We start from the raw sequence: 27,935 nt of genomic DNA, 5'->3' as shown, positions 1-27,935 counted from the left end.
ACCTCATTTTTATGATTTGAATTGAATTTAAATTAATTCAATTATATTCAAATTCATCAAATTGATGAAGTTGCATAATTTCATATATATATATATATATATATATATATATATATATATATATATATATATTTATATAAAAATTTAAATAGTAAATAGACAACAACAAAAGGCTAAAAATAAACTTATATAAAAATCTAAAAATATTAAATTATGTTGGCTGAGTTGTTCTAATCTTACCTCTAGCTCAACCCAAATTGAGTTTCAATTAAAAAAATATGAGCCGAGTTCACTTCCAAGTATTGAAAATAATTGCTCAATTTTTAGCCACTTTTCTCGGAGCAGAGTGGCCCGTCTAATCCCTTACAAGAAAAACTGGCCACAATAATAGTAAGTAAAAACAAAGCACTTCATAGTCAAACCATTAGCACATCGACTGGCATAGCAATTCACACTCACAAGCCACGCCAAACTCAACATAGGAGCGTTCCCTCCAGAAAATTTCAAGAGTCGACGTCCATCAATCTCGTGGAAACTTGAGACCTACACACGAGTAGGGCGTGCAAGGAACACCTGCCACGTTGCACAAGCGAGAACTTCCCCTCCCACCTTCTACTCCACACGATATTATAGGGAAAGCCTCAAGGATTTTGGATAATCCACATTATAAACCTGTCAGTCGATCAGATCGACGGTGCTGGACAAAACACGTCAGTAGAATCCACGTACTCATAACCTCTGTGATGGGACCACCCATACATGGCAGTTTTTTATTGGTGAATAATGCGGAATTGGGTCTCCATCCAGCATCCTTTTTCTCAAAATATTAAACAAAAAATTGGGCGTCAATTGTTTTCGTCCACGTAAATAATGCATGGTCCCTGAAAAAACAACAAAAATAAAAGCAAATCACCGTGGAGCTCAAGAGCACTGGTACCCTCCAGCTTCAGTTTCAGCAACTGAGTATCATCTTCAGCCTGTCTGCACCAATTTGATCCAAATTCTGGAGATAAATGCTAAGGCTAAATGTCTACTGTTCTCCAATCCCTAGTGTAAGACAAGTCACGATTGGAAGCAGCACCTTCAGCTCATGGACCATTCAGTATCACAAAGGTCGGAAACTTGGGATTTCCATCAGGGCATTGAAAGATGAGACAGATGGGGGCACAAGCGGAATCCCTGGTGGGAGCTGGGATCCTGGCTTGGAAATTGAGGTCCCGTTCGAGCAAAGGCCGGTATGTTCATACTAACCAAATGCTTTCTGTACTAGTTAGTTGCAATCGCTTAGGTCTTTTGCTTCAATGGTCCCTGCAGAGAGAGATAGAATCACTGGACTGTGCTTTCAAAATTCAGAGGTGACATCATAAATTTATAGCTTTGCCACCTACTTAAACATCATCATATGAATCTATGGTATATTTTACAGGACAGCATATTGGCTTCCTTGGAATATGCAAAATTGATAAAAAGAACACAATAAAAGAGATGGAACAAGAAGTTAATAAGTGAATCATGTCTTTTATGCAGTGCACTATTATGGATTTATACTTACCATCATCAGCTTCTCTGGTAGGTGAATGAGTACTCATCTCTGAAAGATGGACCTTTATATTCATGGGGTGAACTAAGTCCAGGATCCTTCTTCATACGTCTTGGAGGCCTTTGGTTGGTAGCTTTCACTGTTCTTGGAGTGCCAATTGCAGCTGCGAGCTTTAATCCTTCAAGGGTAAGTTGAATTTGAAGACCCTTCTCAATAAATGTTGCAACAAAATTTATCTGGTTGAAAAGCAAATTCCATATGCATGGTTATAAATCTGGAAAAGAGAAATTCAATCAACAGCTGACTTAGCATGAAAAGGAAAGAGCAGGGCCTTCTCCATGTTTCCCATTTTCAAAATTGAGAACTAGAGACATAAATGGGAAGATACTTAGCCCAAATAGTACAACCGAACAATGACTATATTTCATTTAAAATAAAAAATTGAATTATTAACTAATCCTCAGTGCCTTAGACTAAAATTATGGAGTCGGTGATCCAGTAAACTAGGTACCTGATAGAATATGGTAATGTATGCAGACAGTCAATCTTTTCTCATAGCTATACAGAGTACCATTCTAGGAGACATTTCTCTGCTTTTATTCTCAATATCAAAACCCATGAATCCTTGGTCTTAGAGTATCAACTTACCAATGTAATTTTAGAAATTTATAATGTAAATCCAAGAAGGCAAACAGCTATAATTTGATAGGAAGAATATTATTATATAAATTGCACAACATGAGGTACATGGTAGCTGGTATTTTCAGCCTCATGCAAAATGACAGATGTTATCTTCAATCAGTTTATAAAAAATGCAGAATTGCCATGAAACATAACTAATGCCTATGCTAACACAACTAAATTCTAGTGCTTCAAGCACAACAGTAAATGAGGCTTACAGTACCATTTCTTGGATCTATCTTTCCCTAAACACCAGATGAAGCCTAAACTCTTATTTGGTACCACCTAAAGTCAGACACAGTAATTACTTTTTTTTTTTATCAGAAGAAACAGCAAATATTTTGCTTCTCAAGAAAAGGAAGATGGAGAAAAAAAAGTGAGAATGCGATGCAAAGTAACATACATGGGTATATTACTATTGCAAACTAGGTAGATATTCTTTTAGGCCAAAATCTCTTTCAGCTACTAAGCAAGTTAATTATCTCTTTTTCCAACCTTTGCAGGAACCTTTAAGATTTGTGCTAGCAGCAGGGACAGGAACTCTTTTCCTTGTTTCATTAATTGTCTTGAGGATTTATTTGGTACTCTCTCCAAATTATTGTAGTTTTTATTACATAAATACAAGTGCATCTGTACAGAGACCTCATGTTCGGAAAAATAATTGTACATATACAACATATTTAATACAAGAAAACATCATAATGCCTGATCTGCTTCAATGATGATAACTGTAAGCAGAGTTGCTTTAAGAAATTTAGGTCTGTTTGAAAATGTTTTTGAAAACAATTTTCAAAAATCAGTTTTTGAGAATAATTCTTAAAAATAGTTCTCAACTGTTTTTAGAAACAAAATTCCTTTTGGGAACTTAAATTAAAAAAATAAAAAAATAAAAACAGTTTTCTCAGTCTATTTGTAGTGAAAGCATCATACACTTATGTAGAATACAAAAGTTCTCAACATATTCTCTATGTTACTAATTGTTTCTTAAAACCCTCTACAAAAAACACTTGAAAATGCCTCAGATTTGTCTAAAACATTACTATATTTTTGGAACAAATTCTCAGAAAACAGCTTTCAATCCAAAATTTGTTAAACATGTATCGTGTAAATAGAATTCAAATTGCTTTAATGTTAATGGGGCCATCATTGTAAAGAAAACATGAACACACTTCAAAGTCTCCTTGAAGGGAGACATCACAAACTCAAATCAAAGTCTTGTACACAAATCCTTGGCATGATGCCATCTGGGCATAGAGCCAAGGAAAACATACACGCACAATCCCTGTATCAATTTAAAAGAGTATACAACAAGAGCAACAAACTTCCTTATATCTGCTACATGTTTATCTATTGAAAAAAAAAATTCGAACATGATTCCCAGTCATTGGCATGCTTGATGTTTAATAAAATAATTTTCTTAATTCACAGTTTTGTTATGAAAACTATTTAACTGCATGTATATTTCTTATTGAAGGGATGGAGTTATGTTGGTGATAGACTTTTATCAGCAGTGATACCTTATGAAGAGAGTGGATGGTATGATGGACAAATGTGGGTAAAACCGCCTGAGGTTGGTGGCCCTTATTATTCTTTTTTTATTTATATACTTTTTTGTTGGGATGGGGGGATGAGTTGGTGGAACAGGAACACAAAGCAAACTGCTCTATTATTCTAGGTTATGTTACCTAGAACATGGACGATTATTTGCCACAGAAAATTTAGGTCGGACTTTAACAAGAATGAATTCGTAAAATATGACACAAAAAACTGGGTTCATCAACCCTCCTCAGAGTTTCTTCCTCTGATTGCCCATAAATTTGGTTCAAGTCTTGTACAAAAGGGTAACCTGGACAGGATTAAATGGAAAAGGTAGGATTCATATACAGGAACTGTATATTGGAATAGAGCTCAACAATATTGTTTAGATTGATATTATTGCCATTGCTTCTCATAAGTATGACAGTTACAGTATTGCAGTTAAAATTGTGGAATATCATCATCCTTCACATCTTTCAAATTAAGCATAATTTGGGGTCCATGAAGTTCTTAGAATGATGACAAGAAGAATAATGAATATCAAGCAGAAGCAGAAAAGACTGGCATGCAATTATCCTACACTTTTTAGGTCCAACTCAATCATGAGGAATGTCAGAGCTTAAGTCATGCACTTCACTATGGAGATGAATATTTTAGGCAGAAAGTGTTGAAGGACCAACTAGCTTCACAAAGAGAGGAATTCATAAAATAAATATTTCGAAAAAAGATAAGGTATAGGGCCATGGAAAAAGGGTTTTTTTTATTTAAAAGTTTATTCATGTTTACATTATGAATGAGGAGCCTTACTCAATGAGTGATCAAACTACCAGTAGATGAAAAGCAATATAGGTTTTGGGGATACCTGCATAGACGCAATCATGTGACCGCTTCATATCAATTCAACCAATTAAAAGGGGCATCAACAACTTTGAGTGTAATTGTAGGCACACTCAAGTGTCTAAGCTTTAACTGATATCTACACAGGCTAAAACAGTTAGAATTAGCGACTGGCTGGTAGTGTGACCATAACATTAGAATTCTACTTATGGCCATTTACCATAACCTAATAATTGAAAGTCCAAGACAGATGAAATGATGCAGTACAATTAGGAAGATGTAACACAATCCTCTATTATGCTTAGCAGACTCAGAGACACAGATATTGCTCTATTGCTTAGGTTCTTTTATTGATAACTTGTATTTTTCTTGTCTCTAGGTCCTGGCTCGTGATAGACTGTTGGGCTCTTATAAGGTAATAACGAATGAACAATATATCCATTTTGCAATGTTGTTATAAAGAAATAATCTATGCCCCAGGAAGTGTTATATGCCAAGCCAAGTACATATTTGCTTTATGCTGTCTTTTCATATTTTACAAGGCATTAAAGATCGATGTGGCCTAAAATTATGAACCTCTTTACCAAAAATGAAAATCTTACAGAAAATATTGTACATCTAGGTTAAACCAGTCATCAAATTGCTGAAACAAACACTAGTTGGGACAGGAGTGTTACTTGTTACAGCAGTGACACTATTTATCTTTGCTACACCAGTGGAGGATTTCCTCAGAACCAGTTTTGCCACAAAAGAGACCCTGTCAAATGTTCCAACTTCAAATATCAGCACAAAGTTCAATATAAGGTATGAATAGACAAATAGAGGTTTAAAATCTTTGCTCAGCAGTATTTATTCTACTTCTCATTTATCTCTTCGACTTGATTCTAAATTGTTCTAGAAAAGAAGAGCTGTTAAGATTGCCTGCGGAGGTTATGGCAGATGATGAATTAGCAGCTGCTGCTGCTGAGGCTGCTGATGGAAGGCCAGTCTACTGCAGAGATAGGTTCTATCGTGCATTAGCTGGTGGCCAGTATTGCAAATGGGATGATCTACTAAAATGATATGACAGAAAAATGGAGAGACTGGTCATTTAACATTCAGATTATCAATACGCTATGTAATCTGCATTGACAATAAAGTTCATGGTCAAAGTTTGATCTCATTATTTTGGTGAAACCAACCACCCAGATTATTTAATGAGTCAGAAACGCAAGGGGAGTGTAAATGAGTATATAATGAAGAAATTTTGGAGCATATAAATAAAATAATAAGGGGATTCGTAACCAGAAAAAACACATATACATCAAAAGTAATTAATGTAAAGAAAAAAGGCCAAGGATTCTTATGGGCTCAGCAGCTTGTTATATAGAGATACAGACAGCAAACATGTGAAACCATAGAGAATGAACCTAATTTATCAACAGCAGGTCAAAATATCACCAGTTCTCCTCTTGCATTAGCCACCATCCGACAACAGAAGTAACCAGATGAATTGTCAGAGCATATTATACTCTCTTTATATATATATATATAGGAAAATAATGAGATTTTATAATAAGCGTCAAATGAACAGCATACCAAAATACACAGAGCAAATACAACAGGCAACACAAAGGCACATCCAGAAAGAGGGGACGCAAAAAATAACTTCCCTCCTTTAGCAAGAGCCTAACCAATCAATTAAATTGATTAAATGAATAGAACCTACATCTATGTACAACTTTACCCACAAAAAAAGGATATTAAGAAAAGAATTTTCAAAGCATAATCCGGTTGCTCCTCATGATCAAAAGATAGCATCTACTCCTCTCTTTAATATCATCCTCAACAGAGTTCAAATTCCACAGGTATCATCTCCTTGGAAAAAGAAGTAGACAGAACTGACCAAGCATGTCGCCATATATATACAAAGGGTAAGCTTCATGAATCCAGAGTGCAGCATACAAGTTACTGAATTATATTCCAAGGATCACTTTAATGAATCTTATAGCAAAATATCAAACTACTTTGTCAAAGTTGTTGGTGATGCTACTCAGCTTAATATGAACTTTATTATTAAGATGGTAAAACAAAAGCAACAGCTAGTCATATGATCTCAGAAAAAAAAGGAATTTTACCATGCTAGAGAACTGAAGCTTTATGGTGCAAAGGTCCAAATTATTCCTCCCTAAATCATTTTCTTGCACCAACTGAGAATTCTAAACAGTTTGCCTTCCACAATATTCCTAACTGTCCTTTTCCTTCTTCTGGCATCTTCAAGATCTAGAGTTCTATATGCAAGAGCAAGCAAATACATCGCTGGATGGACCCTCCTGCAGACAATTTAAATAAATGAAGTGCATTCCAATGACAAGAATAGAGAAAATAAACACAGGAATGTTCATTTCCAAAAATAAAGCAATGGTATGGTGTAGACCCACCAGGGTAGAAGACATCTTTAGTCATTTGCAAAAATTAAGAGCATAGAAATAAAATTCAAATAACCAGATATTAGAATATACTATGACACATGCGGAATTTTGTTTTAGTTCTACCAGGATCAAAACTGATTCCAATGTGGCACTTCTAGACCAGAAATAGCAAAAACATTTTCTGACCTCAGTAAGCAGTTAATCATGCAAAGGATGAGAAGCTGTAAAATATGAAAAGGCTTAAGATTGCCCTTAGCTACTACATAAAGGACTTACTTTTGATATTGTTCATGTGCATCAAATCCATCCCAATATCTTTGGGAAGGGATTGTCCATCCTTTCTTATCTTTGCCAAAAGTTTCAACATACCAACCACCAATATCATGCATTCCACAGCGAGGCTCAAACAGCCAATATCTGTTTAAGGAATTTAAAAAGAGTTAAGTACACAGGTAAAAAAAATTTAAATTGGGGGTGAACCATGTGATAGCATGGAATGCCTATAAGTAACACATGAGACGTAGAGATAACGAATTACATGTATACAATCTTATCTTGAGAACATGGTTGATTATATTTCTTCTGATCTCAATCTCATATTTCTCATTAATGGATATAATAAGGAAGCTCTAGACTGCTTATAGTCATAACTCAATCAAATCTTGGTGTGTATTTCATTTAGATACCTGCTGACAAAAGAATCTAAAGTGTATAAAGACAAAGACTCAGTGCACGACCATATGCACCAGCCCATAAACTAAGCCATTTCACTAGAATCAATATTAACACCATTTTAAAAATAATTGAAAATAAAAGAACCAATTAAGTGGTATTAATAAAAGAACAAATGTTTATCTGAATTGATAAAAATGGAAGAGTGCATGTACTCGTAATGTCTTAGGAGAAGTTGCTGGCCAGTGATAAGAAAATGGCAAGGCAAATAAATGCTTAAGGAATGAGAAGATTGGCTGTGATAAGTGCATAACATGCTTGTGAAATGAAGGGAGAACCATACAATCATACACTTTTGCAAATAACAACAGTGTCATGAGATGCCCAATCAAACAAGAAAAATTATATCAGGTATCAATTGGCATGAATCCTCCAGTCTATTATCCCTGAACATGAATTCAACACAACAAAAAGGAAATACTCAATTCATTTGTCCAATGCTAAACAGTTGGATACTTTAAATTAGCTCATTACTCATCCAATATGAATATGCAAGAATGACACAACTTACTTGCTGGGTGGTAAACGTGCTCTACTGCATCTACACTCACAGACAGAAACCTCATCTCCAACCTGATACCAGTGCATGTGCTTTACCTGAGACAAATTTTAAAAGACATACACAAATGCTCTAAAATTCTAAATTACAATGATCCACCCAATTGTAGAGCACCCAGAAAAAAGTATAGTTACAGCCACATGAAGTAGACACTGATGAATGACAATTAAATCATCACTAAGGAACACAAACTTTTAAATACACATCTAGCTCTAGATAAATTAGAGTAAAATTTCACCATGCCAGTAATAAATTTAGCAAAAAATCAATTATCAAGACATATATGGAAAATCAGGAAAAAGACTGAAAGGAAGTTATAAAGAAAGAAAGAGCAAGAAACACCTAAAGTAATGGTAATGCATGCTTGCTAAATATTTACATGAATGTGATCACAACTTATGAATGGTTAATATTACTCCAAGCAATTTTCTATGCACCATGATAGAAAGCAGCAAACAGAAATTCCAACAACTCACATTTTCCAAATCCCAAATCAGTTGCTTGTAAATGGTTCTTTGCAATGTGCATTATCCAAAGATACAACGAGCAGCTAAATTCAACATTAATGCATGCTGAGTTATTTTGTTGATGCAATCACTGTAGCTACAAATAAGGTCAAAACCCCAAGTATTTGTGTCCATCATAAGCTATAGAGGAAAAAGAAACAAGAAGGTCTGATCTTTAACATCCAGTAAACCCAGTTATGTTTGCGGAGAATCATGTCACACTACCACATTGAGTGGGTCTTGGCAAAATGCACCATGCAGATTTTTGAAAGTCAGTCACAATTATCTAGAACCAAAACCAGTCTTTGTTTTCTCATGAAACATAGACCAACAGTAAAGTGAATAATACATGATAAAATCTGACAAGGATAGAAAAATAAGGTCCATTTATACAAACCATCAATGTTCTGTGTTTTATAATCGCATGGGTTTTTGTACCGCCACTATCATAGACGAAACAGGACCCTTCTTCTGGGTTGGTTCCTAGCCCAATTATTGTCCCCAATGGAATCCGCAATCCAACTGCACCACCCAGAAGGGAATCCTTAGAAATCCCATGGCTAACTTGCATTAAGCCTTCATCTGAGCTAAGGAAAACTTGTATCTGATCTTGAGAATCTTCATTTTGTATTCCATCATTGTAACTTTTAGGAGGGATTCTAGTGGCTACAGCAACCACCTTCCCAGATACATGCAATTCTAAATCTTTGTATGCATCCGATGTATGATATTTAATATTTTTGGCTTGCATCTGAGAAGTTCCTGTGTCATCTGCCGCATCAGAATTCATGCTGATGCTTGCATCCCCAACAAATTGATGCATATCCAAACCCAAAGATGCAAAAGAAGTCAACTTTTCATTGCAGGCATGAGATAATTCAGGAATTTTTTTGACAATGCATACCATCCCAAAAAGATCACGCCCTGAAACCAGGTGCAGCACCTCAGGAGTTTCATATTCAGACCTCTCCTCAGCTTCGAAACGGTCAGGAAGAAGGTCCATAGACTCAATTAAAGGGCCATAATATGCTGCATGAATGGCTGAATAAAATTCCCCTTCAAGTACATCAAAATAGCCTGATCCAGCTATCACCTTCTTCTTAGACAATATCTCATTTGTGGCAAACCTGTACCACTTCAACCATTCAACAACTTCCATCTGCCTCTTCATAATATGGGATTCATATGTATATAAAGTTGAACCCTGTCTAGAATATTTCTGCACTAGCCTTCTCTGAGATAATAGATCCCTGTCATAATGGGCCCTTTTCTCAGTATCTGAAAGAATCTGCAATCCATTATTAGTTACACTTTGAAGTCAGGATCCCCTGTAAATTAAAAGCATGCCATGACACTAAGCATTACAAGTACCCTCGATCATACATGCATATGGTTCGATATGTCCTTTTTTCAATTTTAAAAGTATTCAAAATATTCTCCAGTTAAAATGATATCAAGCAAAATTATCAAGTTATTCTCCCAGGCAGATGCACAAGTCATGAGCACAAAGGAGTAGAAAGTACGCATCAAAATCCCTTTTTAACACTCCACATTAAAACTAAAACTTTCGATTATAATCACATCACAGGAAGAATGGACGCCAGAACTGTCTGAATTTGAGGAACTCACTGATGCAAGGAATGCTAATCAGCCCTCTAAATACAAACAGATGCACAGAACCAGATATTCAAAACATCCTAGCTCTACCAATAAAAAGGACGTTTCTAGTAATTTTGTTCTCGTTTGTTATTATGGAATCTGGATTCATATTGATTCAACAAGACTCGTATAAGGAGGTGCTGCTACTTTCATGTAGCTTTTGCAAGTTCAGCCCTCCAGTTTCAAATAATGTGATAGCTAATAATTTTATTCTCTCTGTGTCCGCTGGTGTGCGTACACGTCAGTGCGTGGAATGTGGATTCATACCGGATAATTCTTCGCCATACATCAAAACAAAGACATTAATCTCCATTTCTACCTCAAAAATACAATTCTTCCTCACAAAGTAAACCTGATCCTCAGAGGATTAATCCATACCATTAACATATGATGTCTTCATACATTCTTTAAGTCATTTGAAATCTAATGATCAAATCAATTTCATAATTCAATCTACGTTCATATAAAACAGTCACTGATAAAGCAAAAGACAAATGCATAATCATAAATCAACAATCAACAGCACAAGCTAGTAATACATTCGTTTCTTGGACATTCATTTCTTTGATGATTAATTTATGAATACAATACCTCATAAGCTGCCCGGATTTGAATGAATCGCTGTGAAGCAGTGGAATCGTTATTTGAATGCGCGAGGTCCGGGTGAGTCTCTTTAGCCAATTTCCTAAACGAAGCTTTGATTTCGTCGAATGAGCTGCTTTCTGAAACCCCTAAGAGGTCGTATGCGTTTTCTCCGCCGAACTCGGTACTGCTACTGAACCAGTGAATTCTACAACTCGGACGTGAGGAGAAGAGATAGCATACAGTGGTCTTGCGATTCTCTTGTACTGAATTTGACAGGATTGGCCGGCGGTGATGAAGTCCGGCGAGGATGGCCATTTTTCCGATTGCGGAAATACAGGAAATGAGGCTACAGACTAATATACGTAGAGCTGTAAATTTGAGCCAGGCCCAAGACTCGATTCGTCGATGAATTTGGGCCTGGGCTTGTTTATGTCACCAACTTGAACCAACGTACCATTTAGGCCCAAAAACGATAATAAATAGTAACAAGACATGGTGGATGTTAGTCTAGAATAAAGCGTGTGAAATACACAAATGGATATCATGAATGACATCCAAGATTCAACGATAAAGGAACCTTAGATTTTTCGAAGAATTTTACAATGAAAATAGTTTCAAAAATCGATCCAGGCAATGAAAAATTGTGATTAAAAGGCCAATAGAAAACTTGTAAATTGCAACAAGGGGAAATGATAAAATATTGCTCAAATTGATACCAAGCAAGGGAAATAGTTGATATCAATCTTATATTAGATGGTACATCAAACCAAACTAATGTCAAATCAAATATTAAACACATAAAAAACGATGATAGCTCAAAGAACAATTGCTAATGGCTTCCAAAATCCAATATCATATCCGATAACATATAAGAACCGATATTAAATTTGATATTGAAATTGACATAACAAGATAATGATAGCAAACTCATAATAAGCCTAAGGTGCAAACCAATAGCGAACTGGATATCATGTGTGACATCAGATGCAAGTCAATACCACATCCAATATTAAATCCAATGTAGTATACAAAACCGAGAATCATAAAATGGGCATTTCAATATTGAATATAATGTCAAATCCAATGTTGGCATAAAGCTTAAACTCGATGAAGGTTTAGCAAAACTGAATTTGTCTCTTAACAACTAAAACCTTGTAACTAGAAGAATATTAGTTAAGACGTCTATAACTTGATCAATTACATGAACATCTTGGATGGTCAAAAGCATTTTTAAAACTTTCTCACATGCAAAATGCATTTCTAATTCCATGTGCTTAGTGTCTCCATGAAAAAATGGATTTAGGCTAATGTTATTGAACTAAGCTTATCACATTATAGAATTGGAGTTCCAAGCAAGAATATCTTCGATGCATGTAGAAGATATTGGACCTATATGACTTTCACATTTGCTAAACTCTTATACTCTATTTCAATTGATGATCTGGAAAATGTGTTGTATCTTTTTACATTCCAAATTATTAGATTTGGACTAAGATAAAATATCTAAATATATATTTAATGCATATTTTTTGTCATCTAGGTTAGATGTCCAATATGCATTAAATAAAACATTTATTAATAAATGAAAAGAAAAAAAAAAACTTCAAAATTGAAGTACTTAACTTGTTTGAATTGTTGACCAATTTCAATGGTTCACTTTAAGTGGCAAAGTATGTGTTCTATAGACTTCTTATATGGTTTAAGGGACATTGCATAAATTGAAAGGCCTGATTCATTGCAACAGTGATTTCAATTCGAGTAATTTTTATATATTATAAGGACTTGCAATACTTTTATAGAGCTTAGGATTATCAAAAGCATCACCTATAAAAGTTGAAAGTTGTATCCCACTAGCCATAAGAGTGGGTAAAGACTTCACTTTTATCCATTTTTATCCTTTGAAGTAAATCTCTAGTATACTTAATGAAAAAATCATTACTTGATCTATATTTGATCATTTTTATTCCCAAAAAATAATGGAGTTTACTAAGATTCTTTAGAGTTAAAGATGCATTTAGTTTCTTGATTAGTTCCTAATTGTGTGAAGAACTGTTAGTAATGATCACACCATCCACATAAATGAGTATAAAAATCAAATTTGCACCCACGTCTTGTCAATAAAGTGATGTCTATTTAGAGGATTTTAAGCCTAAATTAGTTGGTACTTCATTAAGCCTTTCAAACCACACATTTGAGTCTTTATTGAAGTTATATAAAGCTTTATGTAGTTTGCAAGCCAAATAAGAAGTATTATGATTAATAAATCTTGAAGGTTGATCTACGAAGATTTCCTTCTTTCAAACACGGTTGAGAAAGACATTATTAAAGTTTAATTGCATCATTCCCCATTTTTTAGAAAGAATAATGGAGAGTATGAGTCTTATAGTTTTTAACTTGAATGCTAGAGTAAATGATCACTAAAATCAAATCTAGAACTCAATGAAAGCTTTTGGTCACGAATATTGCTTTATATCTTTAGATTAGCCCATCTGAATTTCTTTGCACCTTAAAACACTCATTTACATTCTATGATTTTTAGTTTTATTTTTTATTTTGTAGTGGTGTAACAAGTGACCAAGCATTACTTCAACAAAATGCTCTATATTCCTTTTCCATTACATTTTTCCTTTTTTTTGTGTGTTAAAAATAAAACTTTGGATTACCTTTAAAAAAAAAATATCTAAGATCCAATAAAATTGTTTTACTATTCAAATTTTCAGCTCAAATGTTGAATGGAACTGCAATCAAATCGGGAACCACCTAGTTTTCAAAGAACTTTTCTTTTCGAAGTTCTCTTTGTTTTTTTTTTTTTTTTTTTTTTTTATAAAATGCAAGAGTTAGAGAACGGGAAAGAGATAAAGATTATATATATATATATATTTAGTGAAAAAGTTTTTGGGCAGTTTTTGACGGTTTCAACTCCCATAAATCACCCTCATTTTTGACATATTGGATCGGGTTAGGTCAGCCTAACTTCGGCACCCAATTCCAACATTTTGGATAAAATTTATTGTAAAATGTTAAAGGAATATGCAAAAGATTCTTTAAATAAGCATGTTATGGACAAAGAAAGAAAGTTTCTCTTTATGTTTAAACCTTTAGCTTTATCTATATATATCTTTTCAGGACCATTGTAGTCGTATACGATATTTGGTTGTCCATATTTAGTATGCAATGATTTGTTACTCTACAGTTGAAAACCGATGTGAATCCATCGTAGTTTCAGGTGTTGCTTAACATGACACTCATCTCATCATGACATAGATTTGAACGGGCTGTATAACAATGTCTCCTATCTTATTCTCAAGTGTTGCCATGGTATTCGCGGCATCTTCTTATCCTTCTTTTTTTTAGATTGTGGCCAAAAATTTTGTCTACGCATCCTCCAAAAATATTATTAGCATAACTGAAAAGTTAAAAACAACGTGTTGGCCAAGTCTATTCTCGCGCGTCAGCAATAGTGTCTTCCATAGTGAGGCTCGGATGTTACGACTTACGACACGATATGCCTTCCAGGCTTCCACTCAATTTCTACTCCCATACACTGGTATCAAATCAAACAGAATATCCCGGATATACGAGAGGAAAGAGAGAAATGACTCTACAGTTTTGGTAATAATTCAAAGCTTTAATGATTAGATATTGCGGGGCAGCTGTAATGATTAACTGATGCGGGGCAGCTAAGCTCTGAAAAAGCTTGTTGTGTCCAATCCTAACACAAAGGGAGGAAAAAAAAAAGGAGACTTCTACAGCCATTTTCAGATCATTGTCTTCAATCAGATTATCAACCAATAATATAACCATTAAATTTAGCACTCCAGAAAATTCTATGTTTTAATCTGTTTGCAAAAGCTCCTTTCTCTCTGTGGGGCCTGAAATTTTTTATTCATACAGCTGTGTTTTCTTTTAAATCAGGTCATGGGCCCTCTTTAACGATGGAATTGCTGAAGAATCTTTAAATAAAATAGTTAGACAAAGCGTGATTTTGCCCTTTGAAAAAGAAGGAATTTAAAGGGTAGATTCAGAACACATATGAGGAAGCAAGGGCATGTGTCCTTAGCCCTTTCTTTTTTCTTTTTTTTTCTCCTTCAGAACCCACCAACCATGAGGTGTGAGTGGCATCCGATGATGATGTTGGCCGGTCGGTTTCACTGAGAAGGGAGGGAGAGATGGATGGTGGATACGGGAGGAAAAAAAAAATGAAAGACAATCTCAATATAAAAAATACAACCAACTTAAAATACATAAAAAATATATAATTTTTCACATTAAAGATTGATTTTTAGATTTTATAAAATTGGATTCCGAAAATAATATATTTACCCAGCCCCATCAAAACATTTCCCAAATAATTTTATATATTAAAATTTAACAGAAAATCAAATAATTTTTACATAGCATGTTTGTACTGTTCTACCTGTGATATGAATTTTCAAACCATTACTTCCTATTCGGCTGATTATAAACGGTAACCTTCATTATAATTCTGAAAGCAATAATACGTGTCACACCAGAAACGGTAGAACATAGTACTGAAATAATGAATGATATGTCGATGACGAAAAGACGCAACTCGCAATCTCTGTCTCCTCAATTTTTACCTTTTTGTTTTCACTTTTATCCTTTTTGGAAAGATAACACGTACCAATAGGTTTGATTTGGATTTCAATGCCTTCCAGTAACGTAGATGGATGATGACATTACAGTACCGATTAAGGTCTTCTGGTTCCCACTTGGGTTTCATTGGGGTGCCATTTCACATTCAATATTTATGTGGCGATGGAGACTATGCAGCTCAAGGCACCCCAGAAAGCTGCTTCCGCAGTTTTAATGAAGAGAAGAGATGGGGTACTTTTTTATTTATTTTTTGTATTGACTTATCAATTTTGGAGTCAATTTTATTAATTTGGACACGTGCTAAGTTTATAGTATTTGTCTCCCAAAATTGGAATTCTCTTGAAAGCGGATGGATTTGGCATTGAGTTTCTAACATGCAGTAAAAAAATTTCCATGATATGGGAAAATTATGAACGTTTGTTACTAGTTAATAAAGGGTAATGGTGAAATATATATATTGCTATTGATATATGTTTTTATTTTAAATATTTTTAATTGAAGGATTTTTTTAAAAGCATTTTAAAGATAATTACTTATTAAATATTTTTTATTTTTCAGATTTTTAAAAATATTTTTAAAATTTTATAAAATATTTATTTTTTAGACTAAAAATGCTTCCTCTATCTTAAATAAAAAATACATTAACATTAAATAATAACATAATTGACTGGGTTGTCTTTTTTTTTTTTTTAATTTTTAAATTGACTACCGCTATCAAAAAATCAAATTAATCACAATATGTTACATATACAATATATAATTTGATTTCATTATATGTATTGGTATTTTGGTTAGATTAATTTATATTTGGTCTTTATTTGTTCTTTTCTTTAATGACTTTATACTTATAAATTCAACAAATATCAAATTTTTATTCTATAATTTTTTTATTGGATAAAATTGTTGGTAGACCTTTTTCTAGAAAAAAACACACTCAAGAAAACGAGCTCAAGGGATAACCACTCGATCATAGTGGTTGAGTCACGCCGCCCACCTCTTAGAATAAAAAATAACTTTAAAGAGATACTGCTACCCCAACCCCATAACCACGATTCAAGTTTTCCTCATTTCCCATCATCAGCAATAAAAAGTATCCTATGTATTATTAACGCAATGAAACTGGAATTATGGTTGCTTCACTGTGAAGGGTTGTGACTCTCACCTCTCCCCAAAATCCATTGTCCTTTGGAGGTTACAAAAATCAACGTATCTTTTAATGTACCACCTCTCTCAAATAAGGTATTTAAAAACTTACAAAATCATCTCATCTCAAAATTAGAACCATAAAATAAAAAATAAAAAAAGACTTCTCGAACTTACGAGGATGGCCTAATTGACTAACATGTACTTAAGAAAGACGAGTCCAATTATCATTATCTTTATGTACCCAAAAATCAATAAAGTTTGTTGAATGCCATAAAAAAACTTACTAATCCGAGAATGACTTGATTGACTGACATGTACTTAAGAAATATGAGTCCAATTACCGTTATCTTTATGTGCCCAAAAATCAATGAAGTTTACCGAATGCCATAAAGAAACCTACTAACCAATTGTAAAAACCACTATTTCATATTCTTCATAAGAAAAAGTGATTATAAAAGAGGAGTCTCTTTCTCTAGGGATGACAACGGGGCGGGTCGTCCCCATCCTAACCTCATCTTGTTTATTTAAAATAATTTTCATTCTCGTTTCACTTCGTTTAACTTTTTTTAAATTACTTTCAAAATTTTTAATTACATTAAAATAAATATATTTATAAATAATTAAATTATTATATTTTTATAACTTATTTTATTAAAAATATTTTTTTTATTATCTATATATTGAAAATAATAAAATAAAATTTTAAATTAAATTATTTTTAAAAATTATATTAAATTAATTAAAATTTTTAATTTTATATATATTCGGGACGGGACAAGGCAATATCCAAACCTACCCTAAATCCATCCCGGGTTTTTTTTAAAAATTTTAAATACATTCTAAACCCGTTTATTAAAATTAAAACCAGTCTTATTAGGGTGGGACAGGTATCACCCCATTATTATCCCGATCTTTCTCCTCACGTGACTCTTATGTCTAAGACTACTCAAAATGTGGAAAATGCATACCTATACCAAAAAAATTATTGAATGAAATCTCCGTTATTTTCCTAGAAAATTTTTAACGTCTTCTTCCCCCATGCGGTGAAAAGTTTGGCTGTTTCCACAATTTCAACAACCGAGGGGTCCCCTATCCACATGCTTCCTGTTCGCCAACTGGCAATGATTTCTTGCTTCAGTTGCGGAGGAGATTAGCCTTCTCAACAAATTTATAAAGTCGAGCCATTTCTGTATTTTGTATGCTTGTGGATAGACCGGAGACCGAGACCCCAAAGTTTTGTTATGGTTCACCGGCTGAGAAGAAAAAGGGAGAAAGAAATGGTTGAGAAGGACTCCACTGTCGTCTAGTTGGGAATATTATTGTTGATTTTACCAATAAAAAGGTGGCACAGTTGTAGCTTTTTCTTTATAACAACATGGGCCGGTGTTATTCTCGCTTGACCCATACTTTAGATTACACAACCTTTTGGAAAAAGAGCAAAAAAGGAAGCCAAATTGAGTCCATTTGTTCTGATATTTTTTTCCGGAAACCTCATTTACGACAAATTATTTTCTACTTTTATTCTAATTTCGTTTGACGCGAGAGTGTGACGCACATCGTATCCACATGTTTCCACTTTCAATTGCCCATTCCTCCAATTTCCATTGGAATATCTCCTTGCTAGGCCTAAGCTTAACTTCAATTATTATTTTTAGATGGAATCGAGCGGAAGATAGGAAAGTAGTAGTAGGTGGTCCACAAAGCCAGTCCATACGGTAAGTTCGGTGCAGGTACAGCATTCTTAATAGTCCCTCCCACACCATGCTGCCGTGGACGTATTGTTTGGAGCGTGAAAGGGACACTGGTTAGTGACCTAGTGGTTACTATTATAAGAAATGGTGACAGGGTTCAGAATCTAGGCCCTGTCGTGGCCGCCTCAGCCATGGCCGTACCGGACCGATATCGGAGTCAAAATCGGTGGGGAAAATAAAAAATAAGGAAAATTCGAAGCCCATTTTAATTTTCATCCTTCAAACCTTAGTTTTTACATTTTTATAGAGGTATTTTTCATCGAAGTAATACCTTCAAACTTCAAAATGATGTGAGAAACTGTCGTTGAGTTGAGAGTAGTTTTTAGAGTAACGGAGACGTGAACAAAAAAAATGGGTATTGCGAAGAAATACCGTGAACGACTGTCTAAGAGTTGAACGGGTACTGTGTATAGAAGATGAACGGGGTATTTTGTAAAAATGAGTTTGTTGGTTGTTACATAGAAATGATAGAGGAAATAGGTATTTTGGATTCGTTGAGAGAGAGAGAGGACTTCTGAAATGGGAGAGAGGACGTCTTTCAAAAATTTTAAATTAATAGATTAAGTATTAAATTTATATATATATATATATATATTTTAAACTTATTTATTTAAATGAAAATAAAAATTAATTATTTTTTTTATAATGGTTTTATTTAGAATATGTTTGTTAGGAAAATTGATATTTATATTTTGAAAGGAGATTCATGATTACTTTTTAAAATTATCAAAATATTGAATTTAAACAAATATATTATATATAAAAAATTAATAGTTTTATATAATATTTAGTATGAGTGATAAATAAAAAAGTTTTAAATATATTTTAATATACTTCCATCCCTATATGAATAATATTCTTTTTATATATTTATTAATTTTTTAAATTTATATGACTGTATTTATTTTTGTAATATATTCAATAATTTTATTAAAAATTTTGGAGTTTTTAATATAACATATTTTGCGTATTGTGTAATATATTTAATAACACGAATTTGAATTGTGAATGGTAAGGGGTTGGTAAAGTCGAAGCCGGGCTCATTTTCAACACAGGAGAGATGGATCCCGTGGATACGCAAAAGTCTTCAAATCGACGACTCTCTATTAATTAACTCTATCTGATCGTCCAAACCCATGCACGTGATCGTGGGACCCATGTTTATCTAAATCTAAAACTAATGTACAAACAGAATTCGTGGGACTTTCCTTACCGGAAATCCGCCGTGATGATAATTTTTTTTTATATTTGGGAGTGAATTTGGAGGGGAAAAGGCCGGTTGGTTGGGTGGTGGAACCTCCACATCCATTCACCCACCTCTCGGTGTAGAGTAGCTAAGGACAAGACCCGTGAGCAAAAGCCAGAAACCGCGAGATTAAAGAATTTGTAAGTATTGGGAATCGACTGGAATCAAACGGTGATGGAAAGTGGTCAGGTTAAGACTACTGTTTCTACGATGGCTAAAGATTTTGACTGTGTGGGATCCACCAAAGGAGTGGGGTGTAGAGAAATGGGGGGTGGTTACACATGGAGATTGCTTATGGGTTTGATTTTGCTGATATAAAGAAGTGACAGAGATAAAACTGTGACAGAGATAAAACTGTGACAGAGCTTTGAGAAAGAATCTCGAGATGCAGAAGGAGAGATGGATATAAAGGGCGCACACGTGATGAAAGCTAATACCTCGCTCTGATTTAAGCTGTCCCCGCTTTTGTCAGAACGCAATCATTCAACGAACCAGACAAAGAGCACCGTCCCCATTACCCTTCTTTCTTCCTAGCTTTTGCATGATTTCACACACGAAAACATCCCTCCTCTCTGCTCTCTGTTTTTCGTTATAACAGAGAATCGGTTCCTCTTCTTCTTCATTCCCTGATCTCAACAACTCAGGGAGTGATCAGGAGACGGTGAAGAGGATGAAGGGGTTGGGATTTCTTCTTACTGTTGCGCTTACGCTTCTGGGTTTCTGCCACGTATTTGTGGCGGCAGTGGAGAGGAACGATGAAGAGAGGAGGACCTACATCGTTCACATGGCCACATCCCAAATGCCGGAGAGTTTCCAGGAGCGTGCACACTGGTACGACTCGTCATTGAAATCGGTATCAGAATCAGCTGAAATGCTCTACAAATACAGCAACGTCATTCATGGGTTTTCGACACGGTTGACTGCTGAGGAGGCCCGATCGCTCCAGGGTCGACCTGGGATTCTCTCCATATTGGAGGAGGTGAGATACGAGCTTCACACCACTAGGACACCAGAGTTTCTTGGGCTTGACAAGAGCGCCGATTTGTTTCCTGAATCAGGGTCAGCGAGCGAAGTAATCATCGGGGTACTCGACACTGGCATTTGGCCGGAGAGCAAAAGCTTCGATGATACCGGGCTTGGACCCATCCCCAGTAGCTGGAAAGGCGAGTGCGAAACTGGCACCAACTTCACTTCCTCAAGCTGTAACCGTAAACTAATAGGGGCCAGGTTTTTCTCCAAAGGCTACGAGGCTACTCTGGGACCAATCGATGAAAGCAAAGAATCGAAATCGCCAAGAGACGACGATGGTCACGGAACCCACACTGCAACCACAGCAGCCGGTTCTGTAGTGGAAGGAGCGAGCCTATTCGGGTTCGCAGACGGGACGGCGCGTGGAATGGCCACGCGCGCCAGAATAGCTGCATACAAGGTGTGCTGGATAGGAGGATGCTTCAGCACGGACATATTGGCGGCCTTGGACAAGGCAGTGGAAGACAACGTCAACATTCTTTCACTGTCGCTAGGAGGTGGAATGTCCGATTATTATCGAGATAGTGTTGCTATGGGAGCTTTTGGGGCAATGGAAAAGGGCATTCTCGTGTCCTGCTCAGCCGGAAATTCAGGCCCCAGTCCCTACAGTTTATCAAATGTCGCACCATGGATCACCACCGTCGGTGCCGGAACCTTGGATCGCGACTTCCCTGCCTTCGTTAGCCTCGGCAACGGCAAGAACTACTCCGGCGTGTCCCTCTACAGAGGCGACCCACTACCGGGAACACTACTTCCATTTGTTTATGCTGGTAATGCGAGTAACGCACCAAATGGGAATCTATGCATGACCAATACGTTGATACCAGAGAAAGTAGCTGGAAAGATGGTGATGTGTGATCGCGGGGTGAACCCTAGGGTTCAGAAGGGATCGGTGGTGAAAGCAGCTGGTGGTATCGGCATGATTTTGGCCAACACTGGCACCAACGGGGAAGAGCTTGTGGCTGACGCCCACTTACTGCCGGCAACGGCGGTTGGCCAGAAGTCCGGCGATGCCATTAAGAGCTATCTGTTTTCGGATCACGACGCTACCGTTACAATTCTCTTTGAAGGTACAAAGGTTGGTATCCAACCCTCACCGGTGGTGGCCGCCTTTAGCTCGAGAGGTCCCAGCTCAATCACTCCCGATATTCTCAAACCTGATCTGATAGCTCCAGGTGTCAACATCTTAGCGGGATGGTCCGGTGCAGTGGGCCCCACTGGGTTACCAACCGACAAAAGACACGTGGATTTCAACATTATTTCGGGCACCTCCATGTCTTGTCCTCACATTAGTGGGCTAGCTGGACTTTTAAAAGCGGCCCACCCAGAGTGGAGCCCTGCTGCAATACGCTCAGCCCTCATGACCACCGCCTATACAAACTACAAGAGCGGGCAAAAGATCCAAGACGTTGCCACCGGAAAGCCATCCACAGCTTTTGATCACGGCGCTGGCCACGTGGACCCAGTATCTGCCCTCAATCCGGGCCTCATCTACGATCTAACCGTTGACGACTATCTCAACTTCCTCTGCGCCATAAACTACAGCGCGCCACAGATCTCCATTCTCGCCAAGAGAAACTTCACGTGTGACACAGATAAAAAATACAGTGTAGCCGATCTTAACTACCCCTCCTTTGCGGTTCCACTCCAAACCCCACTAGGTGGTGGCAGCGAAGGCTCGTCCACAGTGGTCAAGCACACGCGCACTCTCACAAATGTGGGCTCACCCTCAACGTATAAAGTTTCAATATTTTCAGAGAGTGAGTCAGTTAAGATTTCGGTTGAGCCGGGCTCGCTGAGTTTCAGCGAGTTGAATGAGAAAAAATCTTTTAAAGTAACCTTCACCGCCACCTCAATGCCGTCAAACACCAATATTTTCGGCCGCATCGAGTGGTCGGACGGCAAGCACGTGGTCGGAAGTCCAATCGTGGTCAGCTGGACCTAGGATCAATAAGGAGTAGAAGAAGAAAGAGACTGTAGGACACTCGCTCGAAAGAGAGGGAGTGGTAGTTAATTATTGTTGTTTTTCAAATGCCTTGTGTTCTTGTTTTCCAGCAAAAAGAAGCAAAAAATCCAAAAATTTGTAGCTGGTTCCAGTGTTCGATGATGTTCCCTGAGAGAAAAAACATGGAAAAACCCAAGAAAGTGGGTGTGTTTTCTTGCTCAGTGTACAGTATTATTGACGGTATGTATGTTTAATTAATGGATTGATGAATCAAGAGAGCATATGATATAAATAATCAGTTTGTTTGTGAGTCTTATTATTGAAATATAAGCAGCCGGTGAATGGCACATGATTAACCAGCTTATGATGATGGACAATGATCGATTTATACAATATTAGCATGCAGGATGTCTTCTAGTACAGAAGTCAAAACTCTATGTGGAATCACCCCAAAATCAAGGAGCCATGCACGTGATGGTGTGTATGAAACGGCAGGGACACAAACTAGGTATGAACTTATGAAGCAATGAGCAGAAACTAGATATAAAGTAACGAGACTAAATTGTGTCACACACAAACTTGGTATAAAACACCACCACCAAATCATGCAAGTAATATATTGTGATTGGTCATATCTTCTGTTTATCTTACAATTTCAGAGCTAGCTACCATACTTGTACTTGGCAAGAGCAGACCTCTCTGAAGAATCACCTTTTGCCATGCTACTGTAATTATTAATTTATTATTATTATTATGAAATTGTAAATTAATAAAGAGATTTTTTTTAATCTTATAAAAGACTATATATGAAACTAAAAGAATTATTATCATGTTTTAAATTTATAATGAGAATAAAGTTAAAGTTAAAATAATTTTTTTAATTGGGGTTCAACCCAGTGATAGCATGGAATGCCTATAAGTAACACATGATACACAGGGATAACAAATTACTAGTATGTGTACAATCTTATCTTGAGAACATGGTATTGATTATATTTCTTATGATCTCAATCTCATATTTCTTATTTACGGATATAATAAGGAAGCTCTAGACCGCTTATATAGTCAATAACCCAATTGAATCTCGATGCATATTTCTTTTAGATACCTGCTGACAAAAGAGCTAAAGTATAAAAACAGACTCAGTGCACAACCATATTGTCACAAGATGCTTCAAATAACCCTTCCCATAGGTGTTATATAGAGGGTAAGAAGCTTCTGGAAACTCCTGGAGTCATCTACACTAAGCCATTGGTGGGAAGAGTGTGAAAAGTTCTAAGGATGCCTAAAGATGTCCACACATCTCTACACTATGGTAGAAGGCATGAAAGGAGTCCAAGGCTTTCTAGAGAATTCTAAATACTAAAGGAACGAGAAGAGTGGTTGTGATATGTTCATCACATGCTTGTGAAAGGAGGGGAGAACCATACAATCACACACTTTTGCAAATAATGACAGTGTCATGAGATGCTAAACAGTTGTCCTTGAACATGAATTCAACACAACAAAAAGGCAATACTCAATTCATTTGTTCAATGCTAAACAGTTGGATACTTTAAATTAGTTCATTACTCATCCAATATGAATATGCAAGAATGAAACTACTTGCTAGGTGGTAAACGTGCCCTACTGCATCTACACTCAGACAGAAACCTCATCTCCAACCTGATACCAGTGCATGAGCTTTACCTGAGACAAATTTTAAAAGACGTATATAAATGCTCTAAAATTTTAAATTACAATGATCCACCCAATTGTAGAGCACCCAGAAAAAAGTATAGTTACAGCCACATGAAGTAGACACTGATGAATGACAATTAAATCATCACTAAGGAACACAAACTTTTAAACACACATCTAGCTCTAAATAAATTAGAGTAAAATTTCACCATGCCAGTAATAAATTTAGTAAAAAATCAATTATCTAAACATATATGGAAAATCAGGAAAAAAAAGACTGAAAGGAAGTTATAAAGCTAGAAAGAGCAAGAAACACCTAAAGTAATGGTAATGCATGCTTGCTAATTATTTACATGAATGTAATCACAACTTATGAATGGTTAATATTACTCCAAGCATTTTTCTATGTACCATGATAGAAAGCAGCAAACAGAAACTCCGACAACCTGCATTTTCCGAATCCCAAATCAGTTGCTTGTAAATGGTTCTTTGCAATGTGCAATTGTGCATTATCCAAAGATACGACAAGCAGCTAAATTCAACATTAATGCATGCTGAGTTATTTTGTTGATGCAATCACTGTAGCCACAAATAAGGTCAAAACCCCAAGTATTTGTGTCCATCACAAGCTATAAGGAAAAAGAAACAAGGTCTGATCTTTAACATCCAGTAAACCCAGTTATGTTTGCGGAGAATCATGTCACACTACTATATTTGTCACACTACTATATTGAGTGGGTCTTGGCAAAATACACAATGCCGATTTTTGAAAATCAGTCACGATTATCTAGGACCAAAACCAGTCTTTGTTTTCTCATGAAACATAAACCAACAGTAAAGTGCATAAGACATGATAAAATCTGACAAGGATAGAAACATAAGGTCCATTTATAAAAACCATCAATGTTCTATGTTTTATAATCGCATGGGTTTTTGTACCGCTGCTATTGTAGACGAAACAGGACCCTTCTTCTGGGTTGGTTCCAAGCCTGATTATTGTCCCCAATGGAATCCGCAATCCAACTGCACCACCCAGAAGGGAATCCTTAGAAATCCCATGGCTAACATATATTGAGCCTTCATCTGAGCTAAGGAAAACTTTTATCTGATCTTGAGAACCTTCATTTTGCATTCCATCATAGTAACTTTTAGGAGGGATTCTAGTGGCTACAGCAACCACCTTCCTAGATACGTGCAATTCTAAATCTTAGTATGCATCCAATGTATGATATTTAATATTTTTGGCTTGCATCTGAGGAGTTCCTGCATCTTCTGCTGCATCAGAATTCATGCTGATTCTTGCATCCCCAACAGATTGACGCATACCCAAACCCAAAGATGCAAAAGAAGTCAACTTTTCATTGCAGGCATGAGACAATTTAGGAGTTTTTTTGACAATGCATACCATCCCAAAAAGATCAGGCCCTGAAACCAAGTGCAGCACCTCAGGAGTTTCATATACAGACCTCTTCTCAGCTTTGAAACGGTCAGGAAGAAGGTCCATAGACTCAATTAAAGGGCCATAATTTGCTGCATGAATGGCTGAATAAAATTCCCCTTCGAGTACATCAAAATAGCCTGATCCAGCTACCACCTTCTTCTCAGACGATATCTCATTTATGGCAAACCTGTACCACTTAACCATCCAACAACTTCCATCTGCCCTTTGTAATATGGGATTCATATGTAGATAATAGATCCCTGTCATAATGGGCCCTTTTCTCAGTATCTGAAAGAATCTGCAATCCCTTATTAGTTACACTTTGAAGTCAGGATCCCCTGTAAATTAAAAGCATGCCATGACTTTGATATGTTATTTTTTCAATTTTAAAAATATTCAAAATATTCTCCAGTTAAAATGATATCAAGCAGAATTATTAAGTTAATCTCCCAAGCAGATGCACAAGTCATGAGTACAAAGGAGTTGAAAGTAAGCATCAAAATCCCTTTTTAAGGTTCCACATTAAAACTAAAACTTTCAATTTTAATCACATGACAGGAAGAATTGGTGCCAGAACTTTCTGAATTTGAGGATTTCACTGATGCAAGGAATACTAATCGACCCTCTAAATACAAACAGATGCACAGAACCAGATATTCAAAACATCCTAGCTCTACCAATAAAAAGGACATTTCTAGTAATTTTAATTCTCTTTTTATATTATGGAATCTGGATTCATATTGATTCAACAAGACTCGTATAAGGACGTGCTGCTACTTTCATGTAGCGTTTGCAAGTTCAGCCCTCCAGTTTCAAATAATGTGATAGCTAATAATTTTATTATCTCTGTGTCTGCTGGAGTGAGTACATATCAGTGCTTGGAATATGGATTCATACCGGATGATTCTTTGCCATCCATCAAAACAAATACATAAATCTCTATTTGTACCTCAAAAATATAATTCTTCCTCACAAAGTAAACCTGGTCCTCAGAAGATTAATCCATACCATTAACATATGATGTGTTCATACATTGTAAAGTCATTTGAAATCTAATGATCAAATCAATTTCATAATTCAATGTACTTTCATATAAGATAAAGCAAAAGATAAATGCATAATCATAAATCAACAGTCAACAGCACAACCTAGTAATACATTCATTTCTTGGATGATTAATTTATGAATACAATACCTCGTAAGCTTGCAGGATTTGAATGAATCTCTGTGAAGCAGTGGAATCGTTATTTGAATGCGCGAGGTCCGGGTGAGTCTCTTTAGCCAATTTCCTAAACGAAGCTTTGATTTCGTCGAATGAGCTGCTTTCTGAAACCCCTAAGAGGCCGTATGCGTTTTCTCCGCCGAACTCGGCACTGCTACTGAACCACTGAATTCTACAACTCGGACGTGAGAAGAATAGATAGCATAAAGTGGCCTTGCGATTAGATTGTAGTGAATTTCACAGGATTGGCCGGCGATAATGAAGTCCGGCGAGGATGGCCATTTTCCCGAATGCGGAAATACAGAAAATGGGGTTACAGACTAATCTCCGCAGACCTGTAAATTTGAACCAGGCCCAATAGGCGATTCGTCCATAAATTTGGGCCTAGGCTTGTTTATGTCACCAATCTTTTCTATCTGTTTGGGGAGCTTGAACCAACATACCATTCAGGCCCAATGTGAAACACATTTTTTTTAAATAAATAAATAAGATAAAACCCACAAACTAGACTCGTCATTTACCAACATAATTTATTTAAATTTTGCGAAAGGAACAAAATCGTTGTTTGGCATCGGATGTTGCCCCCATATTCCTAGAAGGCCAATAGAAAACTTGTAAATTGCAACAAAGAGAAATGATAAAAAAAAAATTGCCCAAATTAATACCAAGGGAAATAATTGATATCAATCTTATATCAAATTTTACATCAAATCAAACTAATGTCAAATCTAATATTAACACATAAAAAAACTATGAGAACTCAAGGAACAATTGATAATGGGTTCCAAACTCCAATGACATATAACATCAGA

General features: G+C 35.9%; 3 protein-coding genes and 1 pseudogene across 12 annotated transcripts; 2 read left to right on the top strand and 2 right to left on the bottom strand.

Moving 5' to 3' along the window:
- Positions 1–262: 262 nt before the first annotated feature.
- LOC117918394 lies at positions 263–11,385 on the bottom strand. 9 transcript variants are annotated; one of them, XM_034835021.1, is made up of 9 exons: positions 11,053–11,385; positions 9,200–10,090; positions 8,249–8,334; positions 7,282–7,422; positions 5,272–6,906; positions 4,620–4,742; positions 1,553–1,776; positions 914–1,308; positions 263–817 (listed from the first exon to the last, which is right to left on the bottom strand). In XM_034835021.1, exons 1-5 carry the CDS (start codon positions 11,359–11,361, stop codon positions 6,762–6,764), a joined length of 1,572 nt encoding a protein of 523 aa, XP_034690912.1. In that variant the 5' UTR covers positions 11,362–11,385; the 3' UTR covers positions 263–817; positions 914–1,308; positions 1,553–1,776; positions 4,620–4,742; positions 5,272–6,761. The 9 variants fall into 9 exon arrangements, with proteins under 9 accessions (XP_034690912.1, XP_034690911.1, XP_034690908.1 ...); XM_034835020.1 differs by having other exon boundaries at positions 263–811; XM_034835017.1 differs by having other exon boundaries at positions 263–1,308; positions 5,272–6,544; positions 6,712–6,906.
- On the top strand, positions 1,001–5,756 carry LOC117918396 (protein CONSERVED IN THE GREEN LINEAGE AND DIATOMS 27, chloroplastic). Of its 2 annotated transcripts, XM_034835023.1 has the most exons (7): positions 1,001–1,235; positions 1,574–1,726; positions 2,725–2,802; positions 3,696–3,791; positions 4,974–5,009; positions 5,217–5,398; positions 5,493–5,756. In XM_034835023.1, exons 1-7 carry the CDS (start codon positions 1,014–1,016, stop codon positions 5,653–5,655), a joined length of 930 nt encoding a protein of 309 aa, XP_034690914.1. In that variant the 5' UTR covers positions 1,001–1,013; the 3' UTR covers positions 5,656–5,756. The 2 variants fall into 2 exon arrangements, with proteins under 2 accessions (XP_034690914.1, XP_034690916.1); XM_034835025.1 differs by lacking the exon at positions 2,725–2,802.
- Positions 11,386–20,195: 8,810 nt separating the features above from the next.
- On the top strand, positions 20,196–23,094 carry LOC117918393 (subtilisin-like protease SBT1.7). The gene has a single exon (XM_034835013.1). The coding sequence runs from the start codon at positions 20,477–20,479 to the stop codon at positions 22,778–22,780; it is 2,304 nt and encodes a 767-aa protein (XP_034690904.1). The 5' UTR covers positions 20,196–20,476; the 3' UTR covers positions 22,781–23,094.
- A 1,998-nt stretch (positions 23,095–25,092) lies between these two features.
- Positions 25,093–27,569, bottom strand: LOC117917299 (annotated as a pseudogene).
- Between the last annotated feature and the right edge of the window lie 366 nt (positions 27,570–27,935).

Source organism: Vitis riparia, chromosome 7 (assembly GCF_004353265.1).
Source record: "Vitis riparia cultivar Riparia Gloire de Montpellier isolate 1030 chromosome 7, EGFV_Vit.rip_1.0, whole genome shotgun sequence".
Classification (NCBI taxonomy): domain Eukaryota; kingdom Viridiplantae; phylum Streptophyta; class Magnoliopsida; order Vitales; family Vitaceae; genus Vitis; species Vitis riparia.
This window is presented reverse-complemented; position numbering and strand designations above follow the sequence as displayed.